Source organism: Centrocercus urophasianus, unplaced genomic scaffold, assembly GCF_019232065.1.
Source record: "Centrocercus urophasianus isolate 14NV4802_14NV808 unplaced genomic scaffold, USGS_Curo_1.0 seq_70, whole genome shotgun sequence".
NCBI classification, from domain to species: Eukaryota; Metazoa; Chordata; class Aves; order Galliformes; family Phasianidae; genus Centrocercus; species Centrocercus urophasianus.
Window position 1 is genome coordinate 132,978 of NW_024885311.1, and position 24,138 is coordinate 157,115.

Here is a 24,138-nt window from a genome sequence, read left to right on the forward strand (position 1 = left end):
GCGGGGAGAAGGAAGGAAGGCAGGCAGGCAGGCAGGCAGGCAGGCGGACGCTGCGCTGCTGCTGGAGGCGCTGCCGCAGCCGCGGGCACAGCCGCCCCCTCCCGCCGGGCCGGGCGGGGTGGGCTCCGCAGCCGAGATGTCTCAGGAGCGGCCCAAGTTTTACCGCCAGGAGCTCAACAAGACGGTGTGGGAGGTGCCCGAGCGCTACCAAAACCTCTCCCCGGTCGGGTCCGGGGCCTACGGCTCCGTCTGGTGAGTGGCGGCTCCGGGCCGGGTTCTGCCCTGGGCGCCGCTCCGCGCCGCTCCCCACAGCGCCGGGAGTTGCAGCGCACGACAGGTGGCACCGGGACATTTTTACAGGGGAAGATAATCGCGTCCCAGCCCCCAGCGTGATCTCATTTGGGCATATTTCGCAGTACCTTCTCGCAGTTGGGTGGTGGGGGTGGAGAGGATGCGGGCTGGCAAGGCCCCGAGCTCCGCACAGCTCTGCTGCTGTCCCGGTTTCCTTCTGGACCCGAGGACGGTCCTCGCAGAGAGGCAGAGAGCTGCCGCGTCCCCTGGCAGGCGCTGCAAAAACCATTTTAGCAGTGGCAGCGCGTCTCTGGTGCACTGCCTGCAGGAGCAAAGTCTGGGGTAGGCGTGCAGGAATAAGGAGAGCTCGGAGTTGGACTCGGTTTTTAACGCTTGCCTCATAGCAACGTTCTGCAAAATATATTGGATCGTGAAATGCAGATCAGATGGGCTACTGACATCGTTTAATCTTAAAGACGAGGTTGTGTCCGGATCGCGTTGACGTTCTGACTCAAGCGGTCGCATAGCAGAGGTGAACAAAGCAGCGCAGGCTGATGACCGTTCTGGTTTTTGCTGTCAGTGCGATCGAAGTTCTCACACGGGTGTGCAATGACTGTACGTCTGTGCTGCTGCTGTCTTGGAGCAGGCGTGCCTATTTCTTTCATTAACGTAACATACAAATTTGTATCATGACTGTCATCTGTATTTTAAGGAGTAATGCATGCTGACCTCTGTCAGTAGAAAAAGGAGTTGCTTTGCATGCGATGCAGTTTTAAAAAAGTTCTCTTCTGCTCTCGGGAAGCTCTGCTGAAATAATACACGTTTCTTAAAACTCTAGTGTCCCAACTATGTAAATGCTTGTATGTCGTAGAAGACAGAGCCTAACCGATTACAGTGCCAAGGGCGACCAATGTATGTTCTGATTTATTTATTTTTTAGTAATTGAAGGATTTCTTTCTGGTGAAAGAAGGGCTCAGTGCCCCAGCTGATAAATACTCCTTTAGCTGCTGTGGTTACGTAACTCCTTCGGTGCAATAGGAAGTAGATTTGCTCCATGTCTGCTGCATTCAGGCCGGCCCTTCATGGTGCATGCAGCCCTTTCCTCTTCTGTTCTTCCCCTCCCCGTGGTCTGTTGTGTACGTAATGCTTCCAATGTTTGTTTTCACAACCAATTACTGAAGAGTTGGCATCACGAATTTCCTGTCGTGCTGCCTCCGAACTTTCAAAGATTGTGCAACTGTGTTTGGCCTGGATTGAAGCAGTTTCAGATGTGTTGCACATGGATCTTAGCACAGTCTTTTTCACGATTTTCTTTGTGTTCTACCAAAAATGTGTTTCAGCTAGACAAGTTGTAGAGAAAAGAATTACCTGTGCGTATATAATTAACTTTGTAATGTAAAGCTCCAAACGGTGATGCAGTGTTGATGACGTTCCTAGAATGGCTGGTTCCAATCTGTTCCTCTAGAGTTTCTTCCCTGTTCCTTATCCTGTTCTGGGAAAATGTACCTTTCAGGCTTGAATTTGGAGAGCCCTCTGTTTTGGGATAGCAAACCGTGGGGCTTAAACCAGCCTTCAATGGAATGCTTAAATGCACTCCGGTGTCTGTCTGCAGCACTGTTAGGTTAGAATATAATGAGGTACTTTATTTAGTTGTCAGGATGAGAGATTTAAAAAGGAGGAGTTTCTAGAAAGTGGAGGAAAAAATAGTAAAAGAATTAAGCCTGCAAATGAATCAATTAGACTGTGCAGTGTCTGCTGCAGGCTCCTTTAAACGTCTAACTAACTTGGAACACCATGATAGAAAATCCTGACTTTATTTTTTGCAGTCAGTGGATGGAGAATGGTTTTCTGTGCCGGCAGCCAAAGCATGTGTCCTTAGTGAGGAAGTCCTTAGAGTGAAAGTTCTCGTGTCTTCTGGAGTGCTGGAAGAAGGATATTTAAACAGCCAGCTCGGGTATTTTTCAGGGCCTGTATTTAAAAACTGAAAATATGTGGGGTTGAGGTAGGGCTTCGGTGCCAAAACTTTGAGAAACGTCAGTATGTACCGATAGATCGTTCATCACTAAGCCATGTTAACAATTGTGGTGACATCTGTTGTCTGAAGTGATATTTCAATTCGTTCTTGCCGGAGTTTTGTATATTCATGCAAGTCTTCTGCATTACAAGGATTCTGTCAAAATCAGTAACAATGTCTGCACTAAAACATGTGTGGGTTACTGAAATATCAGTCTTGCATACTTCATATAAGGGAGAGGTCGATGCAGCATCTTGCATGGGAGCTGCTGGGCCGCCTGGGATGGGTGTGCGGTGAGCTGTGGTTCAGCAGGAGAATGGCTGCTGTTGGTGTCTGCAGGCAGTGTTAGTTCAGCCCCTTGTAAGCAAAGAGGTGCTCTGAAGCTTGTTGCCATCAGCTTATAAAATGTGAAGGCAAATTTGGTGTGCTCCTTGCAGCTTATTTTATTGATTTTTGTTTTTTTCTCCTACAGCTATTGCTGTACAACAGTGTTTTTGCTTTAATTGCTTTGCAGTCTCTGTTCTTTCCTTTGGAAAGTAAACTGCTAAGTCTTACTCTTGCTCAGAATCTTGCGTAAGGGTCCTTCAGCTTCTCCTGTTTGCAGGCTGTCAGGCTACAGAGCTGTTACACAACTGAGAGGTCTGCTCCTCTCCTCCATAGTTGTACCAACACTGACTGAATGTCCTGGGAGTGACGAAGGTACTGAGATGATCCCCATATTTATAAACTAGCAGAAAAATGCAGTGGGTTTAAGACATTGAACCATCACTGAGGAAATGAAATAACCCTAAATATCACTTATTTAGCAGCAGTTCCTCTGTGTACGTTTTTTTGTGCAGTGTGTCTTTAGGCTTAGTAATCCCTTATCAAGATGTGCAATGCCTCTGTACACAGGATGGGACCAGCTTCTCCAACCAGGTGTGCGGGGAACAAACGAGTTGCAGCACTGTGAGTGGGACGGAGCAGCCACACAGGTGTCAGAACATGGGAGAGGAAGGAAGGTTGGCCAGCAGTGGGCGTGCACAGAAAAGCAGGAAGCAGGGCTCAGGAAGGGAAGGATGCTGGAAAGTTGGTGTGTTAAGAAATGAAATAAGGGTGAGCATGTGTTTCCTGCAGGGAGATTTATGGAAGGAGCATCTGAAACACCTGAGATACTTGGCAGCTGGTTGAAATTCATGACTAATCACAACAGCCTGTACTGAATGAAAATGGCTGAGCTTACTTTTGTGCTAAGTCCCAGAAAACACCTCAAGTATTGTCGTCCAGTTAGTCTGAATTAGGTGTGACTGCGTATTGCAAAGCGGAACATGGAACTTTATTTTTAAAAAGTATTCTGTATTCCTGAGCTGCTGGATCTGAAATATCCATTTTGTAGAGATATGTGAAAACTTAATGTAGATCATTGGAAAGCAAGATTAGAAGATGAACACTGAATCGCATTTTCCATACGTGCAGGCTGGGTGAGGTGATTACTAATGGGCATTCTTGTGGGCGGTATGGAGTAGCTCCAGTAATTCAGCCAGGGCAATTTGGTGCTCCTGTGATCTTCCTTCTAGCTATATTTTCATATCCTTCCAGAAAGTTCCTTGTGCTGTGTGTACGGATATCCCTTATACAGAAGGAGATGCCCTTTTCTGTCACGTGTGGAGGTTTTCCCATTCCTTTGCAGGACCTCAGGGAAGAACTGCTGTTGGTAGAAGCAAGTCCGTTATTTTATTTTCTAGCTTTAGTTCTTGCAATCATAATACAAGAAGTTCCTTGAAACTGCAACTTTGAGATAAGTCATCTTTCTGCAAGTGAATTCATATTAATTTCAGTTAGCTTTTTTTTTTTTTTTGGTCTGTGCAATTGTGAGTTTGTTCTAGAGTTACTTTTGTATTTGGCTTTGGTCCTGTTAGCTCAATCGCTTCTTGCTTTGTGATTGTAAATGTAACCTTTCCTTGCCCCTCCGTGCTGATTGAAGGCCGGCACATCCTCGCTCATTAGTGCCCTGTGTTGGACTGCAGAAGGAGACTTAACAAATGTCCTTCTCCGAGTTTTTCACTTCCACCCTTTCCCCATGTTTGTAATCTTGTATCAGTATAACCTCAATTTCACATCCTGTTTCTGTTCCTCCTTCCTTTTTGACAAGCCAAAACTAGTTTTAGATAATGGCATTGAAGACAAGAAGAAGAGTGATTTGATTGCTATCTGAGTGCCTGCTTTTCCTTAGGTCTCTAAATATGCAGCTCTGAGCTCTGGAAGGTTCTGTGCAGCGTATCAGGCTGGTCACACCTTTCTTCCGGTGCTGAAAGCTTTTGTTGTTTCACGAGTACTGGGCTTTTCCTTCTGAATTTTGTCAGTGAGGAGATTATGGAAGAGCTTCAAGGAATGACACTGCAGTACAAAGTGTCTGTTATGTGCGCACACAACAAGTTATCACACAACTGGCATTAGTTTTTATGCATTATAAGGAATATTGTTTTAATGTTTCTGCTAATTTTAGTAATGTACAGTGAAGTTTCACTTATGCACGTACTTTTTTTTTGTAGCAAGCGCTTAGGATTGGATGCAATATACCTGTGAGGTTTGTTTGAGATGAATGAGCATCACTGGTGATTTCTCCTAGCAGCGATTTTTGTACGGACTTAAAACCTTAAAAGATGGTATCTTCAGCACAGCAAATTATTTTGTTATGAAATGTTCTTTATGAGAATAGGCATAAGGATATGGATAGTGTTTATAAGTATTCTTCCTCTCTCTAGAGTTTTGTTGCCCTGTTGACATTTGAAATCATAACTATGCTGTAGGCAGAAGAGTCATAAACATTTCTTTCTTTTTTTTCCTGCAAAATTGCTTTTTAAAGGTACTATCTTCCCTGTAGTAAGTGAACTAAATTCATCTTAGAAATGCTTTCAGTACGACCCAACATGTGTATCAATGTGTGTGAATTTGCAGTCAGGTTGCAGACCAGGATGCCTGGACACTATTGGTGGTGGAGAGAGGGAGAAATTGAATTGGCCACGCGACTCAATCCCTGCACAGTTGCTATCTGGAGTTGCTAAATGGATTTGAGGGTATTTATAAGTGATTTGTTTTGACAGTTTGATTACTCTTTGTTGTAGTTCTGCCTTTGACACAAAAACTGGGTTGCGAGTGGCTGTAAAGAAGCTGTCCCGGCCATTTCAGTCTATCATCCATGCCAAAAGGACCTACCGAGAGCTGCGGCTACTGAAGCATATGAAACACGAAAATGTAAGTTGGAGGAGATGATATGAGAAGTTGGGCTATCCAGCACGACTGCATTCAAGGCTGATTGCACAGGTTTTTCAGATAGTAAATACTCAGCTTGCAGTAGTCCAGTGAATCATGGTTGAAGGGTTTTTTTTCTTGCATGTCATCATGTCAGAAAGAGTTGGAGCACTTGTTCACCAGATTCCTGTAGATAAACAGGGACAAAAAAGGGGAGGGGAAGATATCAGACGTCTGTTCTTGCAAGCTATCATTTCACCAACAAAGCAGACCATGAATGGTTATGCTAAGCTATGCTATATGCTGTCTAATCATTTTTTCTGTTTAACTTCCATTTGCTATAGAAACTAGTTGAGCAATTCTCTGTGTTTGTGGCATTAAGACACTGGCATACTAATACTGTGTGCTGTTAGAGCAAATATTGCCTGCAATTGAGCAAAAATTCTCTAGCCTTCTGTAGAGCTGTTAACGTCAAGAGGGAAGGAAGGCTCTTAATTTTTGTACAAGTGAACTCCAATGTAGCAGAAGGAAAACACTGTTTTGGAAGTGGACTGAGCAAGCTTAGTGTTTCTAACACAGCAAGCAAGTCCAGTTTTGATGGAGGATTCTCCCTGGATGGTTGGATGAGAACTTCTTTTGTGGCTGTGGTGGTTGTGTGCTGTGGCTTCTTACTGCCGCAGCGAGCAGATGGTGTCCCTTGAATCTTGTTTGCGTTGTCGGTGTGGCTGATGGGGCCTTTTGGTGCGCACACACTGCACTCAGCAGTGCTTCCTCAGTGCCTCTATGCGATGTTGTTATCTTGGTAACAGAGGTAGCAATCGATCCTGCTTAATATCCATCCCCCAAAGTTTTTTTTTTCTGTACCTTTTCTCATACCTGGAATATATTCAAAGCTTTCCTCTAGAATTGTTTGGAGAATGTGTTTGGATGCATTTCTACATCAGCGCATCAATCCGTTTTGTCCAAGCTAATTAGGTTAGATTTCTATGATTCTATAATTACACAGTGGGGACTAGCCTGGTGCTACAGCAGTTCTGTGTCTGGTGTTCAATAATATTTTTGATTAGTGTTGCAAATTGCATATTAGCTTTGAGAGTAAGAGATAAGATGATGATGTTTGAATTATTCGTATATAGAAGTGTTTATGATTGGTTCATCATGCCGTGGGAAGTTTCTCTGGTGTATGGGAACTGCTGAGTCACGGCCTGAACCTCTGATTGATCACCTGAGGTGAGCCATGAGTCAGCCAGAGGAGCACAGCTGAAGGCAATTCAGCTGTGCTGCCGGAAGGGGTGGAGCCTGGCTGCACCCCTCCTAGACCTATTGAAGAGCTGGCTGCCAGTGGGGAAGGGTCTCGTCTGGAGATCCCTCCTTCTGGTGTTTTGTGGTGAGCCCAGCATAAAGGTAAGCCTTCCATTTATTCTCTCTTGTTATCATAGTCCACTTTGCCTACCTCTCTTGTTTATTTTGTGGTTGTAACATCTTGATATCCATTGGTTATACACTCTGGGTTGTGGTATGAAAATCCTGCAGATGCAGACATGCTCAGAGCCAGGTCAGGCAGGCTGGTTAGTTCAAGTGAGCTGACTATTCAGATCTCAGTTTGGAAGTAGAATACACTGCTTTGCGTGACTCAGAACACTTCAGTAAATCTGGTAGGTATGGCATTTTAAGGATCTTGAGCAAGGCTGGTTTTCTCTCCTGTATGTAGGCTGATTGTGTTGATCTTGAGCAAATAAATCGTCCTGTGGAGCAGTCAGGCATGGCTGTGTTATACTTTCAAGCTCCAGAAGGCCTCATTAGCTTGCATAAAGCAGATTACTGAACAGATGTGAGAGTGAACTTTGGTTTGGTGTCATATGAAGAAATTAACAATCTAAAATTCAAGGCAGAAATTCAGTCCGTGGGTGACCAGCTTCATTAGAACTGTGTCAGTGATGTGCTACAGAGTAAATGTATTTGTTTGTGAAACTTGTCAGTGAGAAAGATATGGATAGCTCAGTAGTGTGCTTTACACTGTAGCGAGATGAAAATGGTAAGAGAGGAAATGGAAATCTTGGTAACAAAGTCAGTTTTTGGCTTTTTCCTGCTAAACTGGGAGGACAGTGTTGTATATTTTCTGCAAACGTTGGTATGGAGGAGTCCACGGGACAAAGAAAGCGTAAGAGTTGTTTTGCAGCATGCATGTTAATGGTAAGAGGTTGATTCTGTCATCCTTGACAATTGCAAATGATGGGATAAAATTGTGCTGAAAGGGAACCTTGGCATCCAGCTCTTGGTTTAACATGCACACTCGAACCATTGCTGAGGTTACTGAAATGCGTGCAGTGTGTACGAATCCAAGGCAGGTGAGATGCAAGCTTAAAATAGGAGGAAGAAGCCTGTACCTTTATTTCATATTCCTAAGTTATGCTATGCTGTTAAGAGAATGATAATAACTTTAAAAGCAAATCTCAGTGAAAGTTTCAACAATTATGGACCAGATGGATTTTCAAAATGAAATGTAAATGACCTAGAAGGTAGTTACAGGGTAACAAGGTATAATCATGCATTTCCATGAGGTAACACATTCGTTGCCTTTTGGTCTCCGTTGCTCAAACAGTGTAGCTTGAAAATGAGGGGTGGAGTGGAGACTCTCAGGGCAGCAGATATAAATGGCAGTGTGAAGCTGTCAGCTCTTGGTGAAATTTGGGTCTGTACTGCACTGAGATGTTTTTCTGACTTATTTCACTTCTACTTATTTTCCAGTGTAGACATTTATTATTTGTTGCTTGCATTAGAGATCCTTGCTGTTTTTCTTCCTCTGCTCAGTGCAAGTGAAAAAAAGGCACCTGCTTCTGATTTGACGTGTAGTCAACAGCATAACTAAGAACCAAGCAGGAAGCAAACTGATCTCTGCCTGGTGTTTGCTCATCCGTTTATTTCCCCACCAAACTTTAGCTGGGTTTAAAGAAGGTATTTTTAACCAGTACTGACACTTGCCTTTTATTGACTTGGCTTGCTGTGGCTCCTGCTTGATGTTTTAAGTGGATGATTGGTTTGAAAGACAGCTGTTATATTTTGGCTGTAATTTTTTTTTTACTTAACATTAGAATGCTTGTTTCTGACCTTGTATGAATACTGATTTGCTTGCATCCAAATGGTTCATGTAGTTGGAAATGAAAGTCTATCTGTTCCACAGAGGACCTTATTAACTCTATCATTTACGTGATCAATGTATTTCATGGCTTTTTCACTTTGCCTTTCCAGGTGATTGGCTTGCTGGATGTGTTCACCCCTGCCAAATCGCTAGAAGAATTCAATGATGTGTAGGTAACTTCTCTGAAAGTTGCAACAAAACATCTTTTGTATCTTCCCACCCTCTCCCAGGTTATTGTAGGAATTTTGCTGCCTTAATTTGTCTGCCATTATTTTGAATCAGCTGTGAAATGCAACCGTATTCTAATGGACTCTTTCAGCTTGTTCTCGTGTATTTTGTTGGCCAGTGCTGCAGGAATCAGCACACTGATCTGCTGCATTATTTAATGAGCTATGAACTATATTTTATTCGGTAAAATGCCGAGGAGGCTGCCGTGCTGCTGGAGCTTTGTAAGGAGTTCTTATCCTAATCACGCTGAAGGGATTGCTTCATCGCCTGTGTTTCCTTTTGTTGGTAGGTACTTGGTGACACACCTCATGGGAGCAGATCTAAACAACATTGTGAAATGCCAGAAACTCACAGATGACCACGTGCAGTTCCTCATATACCAGATTCTTCGGGGGCTGAAGGTACCTCCTTCCGTCCTGCCTGAATGGTGATAGCTGCTCAGCGGGAAGCAGAGATTGTTGATGAATGTCATATCCTTAGAATTTCATATGAACACATAGAGGGGCCTCTGCTCCTAAGTATTGTAGGATAGCCTGTTGTTGTTTTCTCCTTTCATACCTCTTTGGGGCTTTGTATCAGTAAAGCTATGTATGATTTCAGAAGATGCCTACATGTGTTCCTGTGGACAAAGTCTGGAAAATATGATGTGTGCTGTCCTTTAATCATCCACGTCTGTGTCTTCAGTTTGGTTTTCTTACTTTGTTCCACTCCTGGCAGTAGTGCTCCTGGATATTCCTAAGGAGAGACTGAAAGTGAAACACTGATGTACTTGCAAACTCTGTAGATGCTGTACTTGGTTCCTCCTGCAAACAAGCTGTAGCTTATTTTGTGTGTTGGGTGGGGTGGGACAGTGTTGTTTAGTGAGGAAATAAGAAGAAGGCTGTTTGAGCTGTCATGTAATCCTTGTTGTTTTGCCCTACAGTACATCCATTCAGCTGACATAATACACAGAGTAAGTATTTACTCTAAGATTACTTCCTATACTGAACAAATGTCTTTTAAAATTGTAATGAGAATCTTACAATGTAGCCTCTATTGAATCAAGAAGAGATTTTCTGAGAATTATTTCAGTGGAACAGTGGAGGTTAGTAATGGTTCTCCTCATCCTTAATTTCTGTTCCTACCTCTGTTTGGTTTGTTTCTGAAATAGGTTCTCTGTTTGTTAAATATTATACTGCTACACTGAGTGCTGTAGATACCTAAACATGCATTTTTGCTTGTCTCTGACACCTCTGCAGACAGCAAAAGATAGAGCTGGTTCTGGGATAAAATTATTTTTCTGAATGTGGGGAGTTGATGTTGAAAGCCATGTAGAGAGTTGATTTTTCAACCTGAATTTACATTTTTATTTACTTTAGATGTTTGCAACAACTTACATACTGCCATTAATGCTGATACTGTTGTTTTTTTTTTGTTTTTGTTTTTAGGATTTAAAACCTAGTAACTTAGCTGTAAATGAAGACTGCGAGCTAAAGGTAATACAGTCATGACATATGACTAGTTTGATCATGATCTGAGTGAATGAAAGGGTCAAAGTGATTTTTCATGGAAATACTTCTGTGGACCAAGCTAGTTGTGTCCTTCTCAGACATAAAAGGTTGTGAAGATGCTTATAGAGAATTCGTTTTTCTCCTCTGTGTGTTCACATGGTTGTATGTTTTTTTGTTATTTTTTTTTTTTTTAAATCATCCTGGAAAAAAGAGTAGTTTATAGATGTGCTTTGGACTTGGCTATTTTCAGAGACAAGGTATCTGTGTGTGATTCTGGTGGAGAGCTGTGCTGTTCTGGCCTTGTAACAAGTCATGAAGTTTAGTTTTGTTGCAGTTGCACCATCTGTCCTCCACTCAGTCCAAGACTTGGAAGCTAGTACGAGTAAACAGCCAGATGTGGTACCACTGCAGTAATAGGTGGATGTCTCTTTTTGTTGTTTTTTTAACTCTGTAGATCCTGGATTTTGGCTTGGCTCGACACACAGATGATGAGATGACGGGGTACGTGGCTACCCGGTGGTACAGGGCTCCTGAGATCATGCTGAACTGGATGCATTACAACCAGACAGGTAATGCATTTTACTAATAAAAGGCTTCTGGGTTCCTGAGATCCTTGTGGGGAGGTGCAGGGAAGGTTCATGTTCTATTCCACTTGATTGTAAATTGACAGTTGCACTAATTACACTTCAGTGAGGGTGATCAAAAGAAGTAAGATATAGAATTAGTGTTAAAACCGCAATCGCGTATCTGAGGTATGAATCATTATGGCAGCATTTGCAACGCTTCCTTAAACTTGAACCTTTGGAACTGCAGTCAGCAAAATCTTGTCACTACTTATCCCTTTTCCTAGCACAGCAACTTCTAAAGTAAGCGAATAGAATGTATTTAGGTGAGAAGAAGGTGCCTTTCTAGGAAGCTGCTGGAAATGCATCTAAAAAATGCCTGTGGTTATGGGATGAAGAAATGCTAAAAATGCATAGAAGTATTTCTTCCTTTCTTCTTATCCATTTCTTTCTAATTATGTCCTCTTCCAGTTTGAATGGCTTCCCAGCAATGCGCCTTTCTTCTCTAGAATGCTTTCAGATCAAGCACAGAAAGGAGGGGAAAAAAAAAAAGGCAAATTTTTTCTAGTGCGTGAATGCATACGAGTCCATACAAATAACGTGCTGTTCTGATTTCACACCTTACTGATGTTGTCTTTTCTCTTTTCCTTCTATGTGTGTGTGGACCTGTCTTGTCTGTAGTGTAGTAGTTGGTGGTTGTTCAGGCAGAATTTATGTAAGACCAGATTTGTTCCTCAGAGCTGCCATTAACAAATTTCTTCCTCGATTCAGTAGGTGCCTCTGTAGCTCTTTGGTGTCCAATGCACATTACTTTCTGGGAGGAAAAGTTGCCTGATCTTGTCAGTATTGCGTTATTGGGGAAATGTTACACAGAGTGGTTATTGAGCAGTGTCAGTTTCCTTGCAGTCTCAGATTGTTTCAACACTGTGAGATTATTGAAGCGTAAAGTTGGTTGCAATTGTTGGGTAGGGTGATTCTATTGAGGCTTTATTTTTCTGCCTTATGATTTTTTTTTTATTTTGTTCAGTTGATATTTGGTCAGTGGGATGCATTATGGCTGAACTGTTGACTGGAAGAACGTTGTTCCCTGGTACAGACCGTATCCTTTACAAGTGACATATTTTCCTGAAATGGAAGTCAGAGGTTTTCTCTTCGTCATACTTCACAAGGAAACAAGTTTTGTGGTGTTTGGTTGTTTTTTGTTGTGGTTGTGCTTTTTAAAATTTATTTATTTTTAACTACCTGATGGCTTCTTTTACTCACAGTGTGATGGAGTTCTCAATTTTGCTTCACGTGGAATCACCGCAATGTGCGAGAGGCAAACCTGTTACGGTTTATTGTCTGTTAGCATCACTAGAGTAGATCATTTCTGGGAATGAATTTCTTTTAAATGTTTTAAAATTCATTCAAATCCATCTCTTTTGAGTTTGTAGGAAAATAATTGCTCGGAGTGGTGTGTTTGCTGTGAATCCTCTCATGCTTCATGTTTGTAGGAAATGTGAAGCGCCCCTTCTGGCCTCTCTTCTGTATCTTGCTGCTATGCTATGAAAGCAGCAAATTTGCAGACTTTAGTGCCAGGGACCTTATCCCAAGTCACTCTGAAACATTTAGGTTCTACTGCTGTGCATGTAAACAGACTGTAGCTTTCTTTGATTACATGCTTGTACGGCTTGAGAACACAAGCATGGAAAAAATCTTCTCAAAATCATTTTTTTTTATGGCATTGAAGGGAGCTTGGTGGGACACTGGCGCGTTTCTGGGGCCAGTCACTTCATTCCACAGGAGATCAGAACTGAGACTTGTTCTACTAAGAACAAACTTACAGAGTTAACTAACTTCTGTCGGGATTTTTCACTGCCTAAAAGGTGGAGTTCCTTTGTGAAAGGCAGTGCTATTTCCCACCCCTTATTGAACTTAATTCTTTTAACTACAGATAGTTTATAAATAGCAGAAATTATTAAAATTATTATTTCTGAATTGAAATAGATCGGATTAAAAGAAAACTGGTGTTGGAAGTGCTGGCCTTCTGTGTACTGTGTCACTTCTAGAAAGCATTCAGGTTCCAAGACTGTGGAAAAGGGAGCAGCTCTCATTCCAGCTTTAAAAGTCTTTAACGTTTTAACATTTCCCTTTTCAGTGTGCTCTGGCTTCATCGTTCTTCTCTTTTTATGCCCATCTTCTTATCTCTTCCTAAATTTGTTGAACTCTCTGTACTCCCCTGTTTAGTTATCTTGGCTGTGTTGTTGAGAATAGAAGCAGAGCTAGCATGGAAGTGGCGAAATAGCACAGAGTGAGTTGCCTTATTTCTACCAGCTGACTTAGCATTTGTAATTTGGTATAAGCAGGTTTTCTTCAAGAAGAAAAATAATCAAAAATTGCTGTACCAGCCAAGGCCTTTCAGCTGCTGATACCATTGCACCCCATAACAGTGCACTTTAAATTTAAAAAATATTGCTACTTGCAAGTAAGCCATTTCCTGGTAGGATTTGTAACATGTAAGAAATGCTTCACAGCGTGTTCTTGATGAATCGAGGAAAATTCTCAGGCTTGGCACGTAGCTGTTCTGTTCTCCAGCTGGAATAGGCAATAATACTCACAGTGCAAAATAAAGGAAAATAAGTTCTAAATGACTTGCTTTGTCAGATTAGAATAGTTGGCTGATTCCTGGCTCCCTGAGGATGTGTGCTTACAATTCTTTACATTGAACACTGAACTTCTTTCCTAAATTGTGGTAACATTTTTTATTTAAATGCTTTTCCTGTTCTGAATTGGTTTGGTATAAGAAAAAACAGCTCAATCCTTTTCCACTGTTAGTAAAATTTTGTAGTACTGTAGTTCTTAGAGTTTGCATAACGGTTCCCCACTTCAAGTAGCGTGCATGCTGTTTGCTCCTGAGGTTAGAATGTCAGTGGAGTTGTTTGTGCGTGCAACACTTAGAAGGTCTGGGAAGGCAACGAGCTTTCAGCTTTCTCTGCAGCTCTAATGTCTGAAACCAATCAGAAGTGACTGAAAACTGACATTCTGGTTGCTTTTTGGTCCCATGGTGGTGATTTTCTAATCTATATAGCCTCACATTTCCAAAATGAAAGAGAAAACAGGCTGAATGGATGGTGTCTTCAGCATGTCAGGACAGCCCTCTTCCTGTTTGAGCAGCTCTGTGTTTGAGATGCGGTCCCATCTCACCAAGGATGGGGCAGAGGTGATGTGACGTTACTTACAGTCCCTTGGGTGTTTTTGCAAGGCCTGGAGAAGCACCCAGTGCTTGTAACGGGTTTGCTTTCTCTGGTAAGTAAAAAGATGTATTCAGAAATGATCTTCAACTTGTGTGTGATGGTTATACCTCTGACGAGCTAATGCCAAGTTCAGTTTGAAAGATTTGTCTGTAGAGTTTCTGAATGTGGCTGTCCTCAACTTAAAGCAATGTTTTAGATGCGCTTACAAAGTAACTCTGCTGTCAATAGAGGCTGAACTTTGCAAAATTGTTACGGTATTTCTAACTTAACCTTGAATGTAAACTGTGTCCTTCCTTCTGTGGTCTGTGAATGGAAACATTTGTGTGAAAGATAAATTTCTCATATTGGTAACATCTCAGCAAGGAGGTGCGGGTGGGGAGCAGGGCTGAGGGAAGATGAGTGGCAAAAAACAGGTAACAAGAGTCAGTCCCTGGGGATTTTAATGCCTAGCACAGCTGGAGGCTTCCTTTCTGTTACAAATGTATCTGTCATTAAAAATATATGTTCCTGATTACTTCTTTTTACAGCTCTTGTGATACAAATAGTTCATACAGGTAAATATGCAAGTGGACCTCGACAATTCAACTTGTGTTAAAATGATAATGCACAAATAAAAAAACATTCTGTACCAGCTTAGCCAACTTCATGTTTCTGTTTTAAGTTGACTGTATTCCTTTTAAGCTAACTCTGAAGAATATAAATATATATGCAGATTTGTTCAGTAGTGTAGGAGCTCCATCATAACCAACTAGTCTGAAATTGCACTGTGGTGCACCTTGGCTTTGCCTGTGCTGGCAGTTACACCAACTTTTGGACGTGGCTTTGCCTGGAAAAGCTCTTGTCTTGATCTGCCTGCTGGTGATGGTGGATGGAAGATGGCTTTCTAAGTTTCAGAGTCACTGAGACTTACCAGATTGTGGGTGTACTGTGGTGATGGCATTCCGGGTTTGCATGCTCTACTTTTCTTCTCCATGCACATGCTTTTTTAATTTGCTTTGTATTTCCTAAGTTTGTTTTCTTGTCTGTAGTTGCTTATGGTCACCAGAATGCTGTAGGCCCTGTAGTTTGGCAGGTTGTAGTGGCAGATGTTCAACTAGATGCAGTGCTTTGGTTTTGGCATGCCTGTGGCTGTGTGAATTACACATTCTGTGTTTTCTTGCTTATCTGAGAAGATGCTGAAGTGTAATACGCAACATCTTCCTATAGCATGCTGTCCTTTGGGAAGGGCCGACAGCAAACTGAGCAACAGTGCTACTGGCATGCCTGATATATTAAACACATTTTAAAGAGCTCAGATATAGAAGCCAAGGTATGGGATGTAACATCGGAGGTGTGTTGGTAGTCCTGTGCTTGCACAACTGTTTCTTGCACAAGAGTCAGTAAAAACTATTAAGACTGTTCTAAGTGGCACTAAGGAAAAGCCAATTTGAGCGAGCTAATTATAGTCTGCTCATTCTCCTGCATCAGTAGTTATATTGATCTCATTTTAAATGTTGATACTTAGTTGACAATTCAACAGATGAGTTAAATCCAGATAGATACATTGGATTTACTGTTATGGTTTTAGTGTTTGAGTAGGGGAAAGTTGGCCAAGCTGCTGGGTAACTGGGAAATTAGTTCAGGTGTTCTGACCAAACACTTCGGGCTTTAATGTTCTGTAAAACTTTAGCTGGAGACTGCTGAAACCTTTATCTCCTAATGTTGAAGTGTTGGTAATTTCCTTCATGTACAGTTTGCCATTATCACAGGAACTTTGATCTGTTTTAAAAAAATCAAGCAAACAAAAACCTTCCCCAGCTCCCATTTCTAAAAAACAGTCCCTTGGTTTGGTAGGGTGCTTTTATGTAAGTAGAACTCCTTCACCATCAGACAATTTTAGAAGCAAATGTAGAGCTTTTCCAGTATGTGAGTTAAAAGCTTTTTGAAGGAGTAGTAACTGTATCTGAAAACATCAGGAAGGCATTGATCCTGGGAACAGATACTGTCTAGAGCGGGTAGATTGTGCCCACTGAAGATGTATAAAGAGCAATGTAATTCTGAGGACAAACATAAATGTTACAGACAGTCTGGAATCACAGGTAGCATTTGAAGGGCTGCATGCAGGTTAATTCAGAGAAAGGGGATGATCCTTTAAGTAGTTTTTGAAAGATATCTTTTCCCTGTATTATCTTGAAATTTGACATAATTTTGTATGTCTTGTGTTTTCTCATCAAGTGTATGTTTTGTCACATATCCTGAGTACTGAATGTTCTCGCCTTTCTAAGAGGGCAGCTCGGAATGATACGTGGCTCCTGGAGGCTCTGCTCTGGGTAAACCATTCTTGGCACCTTCAGAGTTATGAGCCAAGAGCCCTTTCCACAGAGGCTTTACACCCGAGCCCCCTCTGCCCATTGGCGCTGCAGAGCCCTCACCAAGCCGAGGGGCCTGAGGTGCTGCACCAGAGCTTCAGTGCTGGGCAGAGCCCGGTCACTTACACACTTAGGAAGCAAGAAAGTGGCTGAATTATCTTGGAAGGTGTTCACAAAAGGCCTTTGCTTTCTTAATGTTAGTGCCTACCCTTTTCAGCCTTCTGCTTCACTTTGTCCGTCACTAACGGCCTAATCGTGCTGACTGCTGCTACTGGGGGGGCTGCAAGGGCAAGTGTGTGACCTGATTTCTGCCGGGGGCAGAACGCTTTGACGTCTGCCTCGCCGTGGGTAGGGATGCTGTGACCAGCACAGTGCATGCAGTGCATCTGTAGTCAAATTGTTCAACCCTTTTGATGCGGACAGAGATGTTACAAGCGGGCACTTGTTTTTATTTTTATTTTTCCAGGAGGAATGAATACAGTTTACTTAAAATAGCTTTTCAGTTGAGGCCTTGGCAGACACCAACTTTCAGTATTATGAAGCTGATGTTTTGCGCTTTTCATTTTGATTTGTCCCAGCATTTTCCTTTATGGTCCATCATTAGATATTGATCAGTTGAAGCTCATTTTGAGACTCGTTGGAACCCCAGGGCCTGAGCTTTTGAAGAAAATCTCCTCAGAGTCTGTGAGTTGACGCTTTGATTGTAATATCTGCCCTATCGGAAGTCCCAAGTTTGTGTTTTGCCCTCCCGTAGTCCGTCTGTAGTATGTGTTGGGATCTCTCTTCTGTTGTTTTTCTTTACTTCTGGATGGCTTTGAGTTCATACGCTGTTTGCATCTGCTTTTTACTCCTCTTTACTCTGCCTGTGGTATAATTTCTTCATTCCTTATTCTTTTTTTACTGCCTCATAACTTTTTTTTTCAGTTTGTGGGTTTATGCTTCGTGATCCATGGTACGATCAGATGTTGCTGGGGAGGTATTTCTCATGGCAAAGAACTTGAGGCTTCTCTCAGTTGTTTCTCCAGATTGTGTACCATGGATCTTTCTGGTGAGGGAGATGGAATGAGAGCAGTGTGCTATCCTAAACATGCACAGTGCCTTCTGTAGCATGATTAATTTCTGAAACATTGCTGCAACTGCCTTGGGTTTTGTAGTGCAAGACCTGCAGTGCCTTTTAGGTACTTCTGGGTGTGTGGGGTCCCTTTGTCAGGAGAATCACGAACTTCCTTGCCGAAGGGTGACCTCTGTGTTCAGCTGTACTGCCATTTTTATATGATTCCAGTCCTGGGTTGAGAACTTCTGCAAAGACAGAATTAAATGACATTTAGCGTTAAGCATTTCTGAATGTGATGTGCCTAAAAGTTAGAGCAAAGGATGGTGTAACGCTGCAGACTAACAGGGCAGCCCATAGTGGGCACTGGACTTGTTTCCAGGCAGCTGGCAGTGTACTTCAGCAAGTTGCTCACGGCTGTGTCTGCTGAGTAACGGGGGATCAGCGTGGTGGAAAGCAGCAAGATCATTCTGTGCTGCATCTCATGTTCCTTCTCACATAACACTGACGGTAAATCTGAGTGTGAGTTAGCTTGGACGTACACTTCTGTGCAAGTTTGAATGCGTCGGTAAATGTACTGAATGTCACATTAATTTAAGAAAGCACTGGGGTGTCTCTTGGAAGGATAGAAATGATTAACCCAGGTCTCTGGGTGCCTGCAAACCAGCCCTGGGGACTCTGACTGGTATCGAGGTATTTTAGGTACAGCAGATTACTGAGAGAGAGCAGCTTTAAAGGATGACAAGGTTAAGCAAAAGATTAGCTTGTATGTGTAAGACTGAAGTGTCTTCTTTTAATACCGTGCAATGAAAGTTGCTCTTAGGTTCAAGTCATGAGTTTACTTTAAAAAAAAAAAAAAAAAGAGTACTGTTTCTACTACTCTACTATTTTTTCCACTGTACAGAGATAACAAAATTATTAAGAATTTGAAGGCCTTTAATGTGTCACTGGAACAAATTCTGTATTTTTCTGCTGCTTTACTTTAGTATTCTCTTACTTTCTCCATTCTGATCACTGACATCAACTAACTCTTGTCTTATGCAATGCTAATGTTTTGCTAATCTTGCGCTTATTGCCTTCTGTCACATCTCCCACATATCAAAGTGCATTTGAAGCTGTTTAGGAGGTGTCAGTTGTAAGCTGCTTTCACTACACACCACAAGGAACTTAAATACTTTCTCTGCAGGAAGAAAAAAATGGCAACCAGAGTATAGGATAAGATTTTTATGTTTTTGTTCATTTTCCTGAGGCTTTTTGTAGCTGCAGCAGCCTAGGACAGTTTTCTGAGGAATATATTCAACCAAATGAAATGTCTGCTCTGGTGGCTTAGAACTGCTGGGAAATGTGAAAGCAACCTTGTAGTGCAGTGCTGCTAATGGCAGGCAGAAATGCTTCTGTACTGACGCTGTTACCAACTGATCAGTAACTCTACATTGCCTTAAGTGTTCAGTTGTGCATTTGCTAAGCTTTCACAAGTATTTGGGAAAAAAGTAATTAGTGGACCCTGCCTGTTTGGCTTGTGCCTCGTGGTTTGCAGAAGAGATTCTTTGTATGCAGCTGTTTTCTGTTCAGAACGGTTTTTGCACTGTTTCTAACAAAGCCCTTGACTAGGCACTTAAGATATTAACCAGCTTCAGCAGATCATGCGTCTGACGGGAACGCCCCCTGCGTATCTCATTAACAGGATGCCCAGCCACGAGGTGAGCCCTGAGCAGATGAGGGGGTGGTTGGCAGGGCAGGTCCCCACTTGCAGTGTTTGCTGCCTCTGAAAATGATAGGCTCGCATGCGACATGGGGTGAGCCATTAACTGCCTGTTCTTCAGCAACGTTCTTGTACTAAGTGAAGACTTGAGATTGGACAGTGCATACTCAACCACAGACTTCTGAGATTCAGGAGAACCTGGATGTGAGTTGGTTTTGCACTGTGTGAAACACATGGTCTACCAGCAGACACCAACTGCACACAGCCTCAGCAGTGCTCCAGGGCAGGCAGCTCTGCACCTCTTTGCTTTCCAGTCTTGCATGAACCTCAAGTAACGTCAGCTCTTGCTCCACTGTCCTGAGTGGCCTTTAGTTGGGAAGGGATAGCACGGATGGGCTTAGCAAGTATCAGAATAAGTACAGAGGAGGCAAAGCAAGGAGACGGACCATGATGAGCAGTGCTTCAAGATGACTGAAATGTACTGTCTTGGTGGCTGGGTGGTATTGTACTTAACAGACTGTCTATTTCCACAGGCGAGAAACTACATTCAATCTTTATCTTACATGCCGAAAATGAACTTTGAAAATGTGTTTATTGGTGCCAATCCATTAGGTAAGGCTTGACTCCTAAATGGGCTCTTCCCAAAGCTGACCTTGGCACATGTTGGCAGGCCAAGACTTTTCCTAAAGTTGCGGCAGTTGTTCAGAACAGAGATGCACACATTTTTCAAAGTTGACACAGTATGTACGGACTGTAAGGTGTGAGGGAAGAGACTGTGGGTAGTGGGGTGGCTCCAGAGAAATTAGAGTTTCCTCATGTACCTTGCACTTTTACAAACTTGCATTTCAGAATGTGTCACACAGCTCGCTATGTAAGATTCTTTCTTTTTTCTTGGTGTTTTTTCAGCTGTGGACTTGCTAGAGAAGATGTTGGTACTGGATACAGACAAACGAATTACTGCAGCAGAAGCGTTGGCTCACGCCTACTTTGCTCAGTATCACGACCCAGATGACGAACCAGTGGCAGACCCCTACGACCAGTCCTTTGAAAGCAGAGAGCTTGAGATTGAGGAATGGAAAAGTGAGTCTGGGGAGCAGGAGAGAGCCAACCTGATCCCTTTGCGGTCCATTCCACGAGTTGCAGTTTGATTAAGCCATGGTAGTTACAGGCACAAAAGCTCTTTGAAAGGGTAGATAACAGCAGGACAAGGGTAAATGGTTTTAAGTTGAGAGAGGGAAGATTTAGGTTGGATGTCAGGGGGAAGCTCTTTGCAGAGAGAGTGGTGAGGTGCTGGAACAGCTGCCCAGAGAGGCTGTGGATGCCCTGTCCCTGGAGGTGTTCAAGGCCAGGCTGGATGGAGCCCTGGGCAGCCTGGTCTGGTATGAAATGGGGAGGTTGGTGGCCCTGCAAGTGGCAGGGGGTTGGAGATTTGTGATCCTTGAGGTCCCTTCCAACCCTGGCCATTCTGTGATTCTGTATATGGAGTGAATCTGTCAACAACTGTGCACATAAGTAGTATAGTCCTTGGTAACTCCTACTGTATGCATGCAAGCACATAGGGTGGCACGGGTTGCTTACATGTTTTTCAAATGTATTTACACATTAGTGCTCTGGAAGTATCTTATTGTGCCTGTTAGTCTCTGAGACGGTTTATCCGTTATTTGAGGTTGTTAAGGTTTTGTGCACGAGGGATGTCATTAGTAGTTTCTTAAGTTTCTGACACTTTTCCCACCAGGCCTGACTTACGATGAAGTAATCAGCTTTGTGCCACCGCCACTTGACCAAGAGGAGATGGAGTCCTGAGAAACTGCTCTCTTCTCTTTGTCCCACTTCACTGTGAGGGGAAGGCCTTTTTGTAGGGACTCTCCAACTATCATTCAAGTGCCTCGCCACAACAATATTCTCCTTGGTGGAAGGGTTTTGTGTGTGTTGAACTGGGGAGGGTGGGGGGAGGGAGGAAAGCTGAGTCTATGTAAACATGCTGCATGCTCTCTTGTGTTCTGTGTACGGCCTGGAGCAAGTCTCTGAAGACCTGTTCTGACTGCTCTTTAGTCCTTCCACAGGAAGCTTCAGCTGGTTTGTGCTGCTGGGGTGAGGAGGGGAAGGTGACATTCAAAGTTTGGTTACAGTTGTTGCCATTTATCAGTTGTTCTACAACTAACCTCAAAATAAGGAAAGTTGGTTCATAGCCTTAGAGAGCCCTCTGTTTTCTTTGGGAGTGAATGTAGGGTTGAGGGATGTCCTCCTTCCATGCTACGGTGACTGATTCGCATCCAGATCTTCCTGGTACAGGAGAACGTACAGGTTTTCTGACAAATGTCTGATTCTTGGAACGTGAAAAGATTTTGTATGAAACTGTAAATATGTTTGTGCCTTAAATGAATGGGGAAAGAGGGGGAAGGAAGTCTGGAGTGGAAGTGTCTGGCCCTGCTGTTTTTCAGGGTGAAGGCTCCCAGACAGCCAGGCATGAACTCTGTGTGTTCAGGAAACAACTTTCCGAGGCAACAGCCTCTCCTTGGATTGGTATTCCATATTTTTCTCCCTCTTTCCCTCCTCTAGTTGTGCAGTTTGTCAGCATTAGCTCCCAGGAGATGGAGGCTGGAGAAGATTCTTGCTAGCCACGTTTGCGTATCTTGTTCCTTAAAAGGTGGGGTGTTCTTGCATGTCATAGCTGTATGCGCATGTAGAGCAGCTTGGTGTTTGTTGTTACATTGTGGGGGTGGCACTGGGGCAGTTAAATCATCAGTGAACTGTTCACTGAGTACCTCAGCCAGTGCCACAGAATCACAGCATCCTTCCTCTTGTGCTGCAGCTCAGCGTGAAATATCTGCCAGTGTGGAGACTGTCGAGAAAAGGGTAAAACATAAAGCATAGAAATGCACATTGTCCTTTGTTCTGATCTGGCTTGAGGAGAGATTGGGATGGAGGGCTTCTTGTGAAATCAAGTGTGAAAAATGTTCTTTGAAGAAACAACTGTGGCATCTTGTGCCAGAATTTATTTCCTGAAATTTTTTTTCTAAAGATGTTGGAATCCAAAGCAAAGAAATAAGCATGCATAAAAACACAATCTCCCTGTCGCTGTCTATATAGGTATTTATATAATATAAAACTAACATTTACTAGAGGATCTTTTTTACCCTCACAGATAAGAGCTTCTTGGCTGCTTGTTAGCAGGTGGAGCTCTGCTTGAGGAAATGGGAGAAGGGAGTATGTTTGGATACAAACGTGACAAAAATACTGGTATTTTCCAGGACTCTACGTGAACTTAATGCCCAGTTAGCTACTGGCAGGAGGGGCTCTTTCTGTGCTTTTTTCTGTGCTACAACTATGCTGTGGATCTCAGGAGCCTGATTGTAGGATTTGGGGAGGAGACTTTTTAGACATTTATCTGTTGCAGGCGTCCTGTACACGCGACATAGCAGCTGTGTGAGTGAGGAGAAGGGCTTTTGCAGTATTTTGCATTCTTGTTACCTACGGGGTGGAGAGGAACTGTTTGTAGTATTTTTACCATGTGTCTGAAGAGGTGGCACAAAGGGATGGGACACAAAAGATGAAGCCATTGATTCTTGCTAGGCTACTTTCCAGTGATCTCTTCAGGTCAACGTTTTACAAAGTCTGGGGTGAGATGAACAGGCGCTTTGTGCTCTGTGATAACGCTCTCTTCAGACCAACAAACTAGAGATAAAACCTCCCTGCTGGACAAGCAGTCCAGATATTCAAATGAAAAAATGTAGATAGACTCTGTAAACCTACAGCAGGATTATTTTTATCAGCCATTTTACGTGTAGATGCTACAGTGTGATTCCATGTGGAAATACTGCTAAAGATTTTTAAAATACAGATGCTGTGTGTATGTGTGCGTCCGTGCGTGCGAGTGGGAAGGTTTCATTCACAGCCCTGCTCTGAGGGAGCCGCGTGGCGCTCCTGCGTGCAGCGCAGTGCTGCTGGGCCGCCTGCAGTCTGAACAGGAGGATGCACTTCAAAGAAGAGATCTGCTATTTCGTTTCTATCCATGAGTTGTGTTGTAATTGGTTATGCTGGATAAGATGTCACAATACCACTGGTTAAAAATAAAACCTATTTTTCAGATTTACTGTGCTGATGGTTCTTCTAACCCCTGAACAAACGGTTTTGGAGTGAGATGAATTCCTCCCTCATTGTACAGAATCCTGTGTGGTGGAAGGGTGGGTAATGCTGCTCAACTGCAAGCACGGAGCTCGTGTCCATGGGCCCCGCACGTGGCTTCCGTAGTACAGACCTAGCCTGGAGTCTGCATGACTGCTGGACAGTGAAAGTACGTGTAGTTTTTGTTTAGCTTAGGGAAGCTGTTGTTTTGTTTTTAATTCAACGCAATAAATGAGAGTTCTGCGACTTGCCTGGACCTGGGACTTCTCACTGGTTGCAGATGTCTGCCATGTAGAAATGAGTGGGTTTGTTTCTGTCTTCAGCTGTCATCCAGTTGGTAGAGGGAGCAGGAGTGTTGTGACTCGCCTCAGTGGGGATTTTCTGACTGCTGTTGTGTGCCAGCATGACTCAATCAGAAGGACAATTAGAGGAATAATTGGATAAAGCTGTGTTCATCACACCAACAAAAGCCTCAGTGCTGCAGTGCTGGCTGTGATAGAGCAGCGCAGTCGGTGCTGATCCGAGTCAGGTAACTGCTACTGCACTCTGTTTTCCTCTGCAGTGCTGCACAGAGGTTGGGTTGAAGAGGCACAAAGAAAAGGGTGCTTGCTGTGGTGCAAATGGAGAGGAAAGAGGATAAACAAATAAATCCTAGATGGGGTTTGTCACTTCTTCGAGGGAGAAAAATCCCAAATCCTCAAAATTCCGGAGTTGTGTTTGGTT

General features: G+C 43.1%; 1 protein-coding gene across 2 annotated transcripts; it reads left to right on the forward strand.

Moving 5' to 3' along the window:
* Positions 1–87: 87 nt before the first annotated feature.
* On the forward strand, positions 88–23,379 carry MAPK14 (mitogen-activated protein kinase 14). Of its 2 annotated transcripts, none has more exons than XM_042837409.1 (12): positions 88–252; positions 5,410–5,539; positions 8,786–8,844; positions 9,193–9,304; positions 9,826–9,855; positions 10,331–10,378; positions 10,848–10,962; positions 11,984–12,055; positions 19,209–19,288; positions 19,824–19,902; positions 20,197–20,370; positions 21,026–23,379. In XM_042837409.1, the coding sequence occupies exons 1-12, from the start codon at positions 137–139 to the stop codon at positions 21,091–21,093; spliced, it is 1,083 nt and encodes a 360-aa protein (XP_042693343.1). In that variant the 5' UTR covers positions 88–136; the 3' UTR covers positions 21,094–23,379. The 2 variants fall into 2 exon arrangements, with proteins under 2 accessions (XP_042693343.1, XP_042693342.1); XM_042837408.1 differs by lacking the exon at positions 19,209–19,288 and adding an exon at positions 17,142–17,221 and having other exon boundaries at positions 89–252.
* The last annotated feature ends 759 nt before the right edge of the window (positions 23,380–24,138 follow it).

What these genes read in the sequence shown, in the direction of transcription:
- MAPK14 (XM_042837409.1), top strand. Translation starts at nt 137, where the DNA reads ATGTCTCAGGAGCGGCCCAAGTTTTACCGCCAGGAGCTCAACAAGACG. An exon ending in CTAGAAGAATTCAATGATGT is followed by an intron (nt 8,845 to 9,192) that starts GTAGGTAACTTC and finishes TTTTGTTGGTAG; the next exon opens with GTACTTGGTGACACACCTCA. An exon ending in TGAGATTGAGGAATGGAAAA is followed by an intron (nt 20,371 to 21,025) that starts GTGAGTCTGGGG and finishes TTTTCCCACCAG; the next exon opens with GCCTGACTTACGATGAAGTA.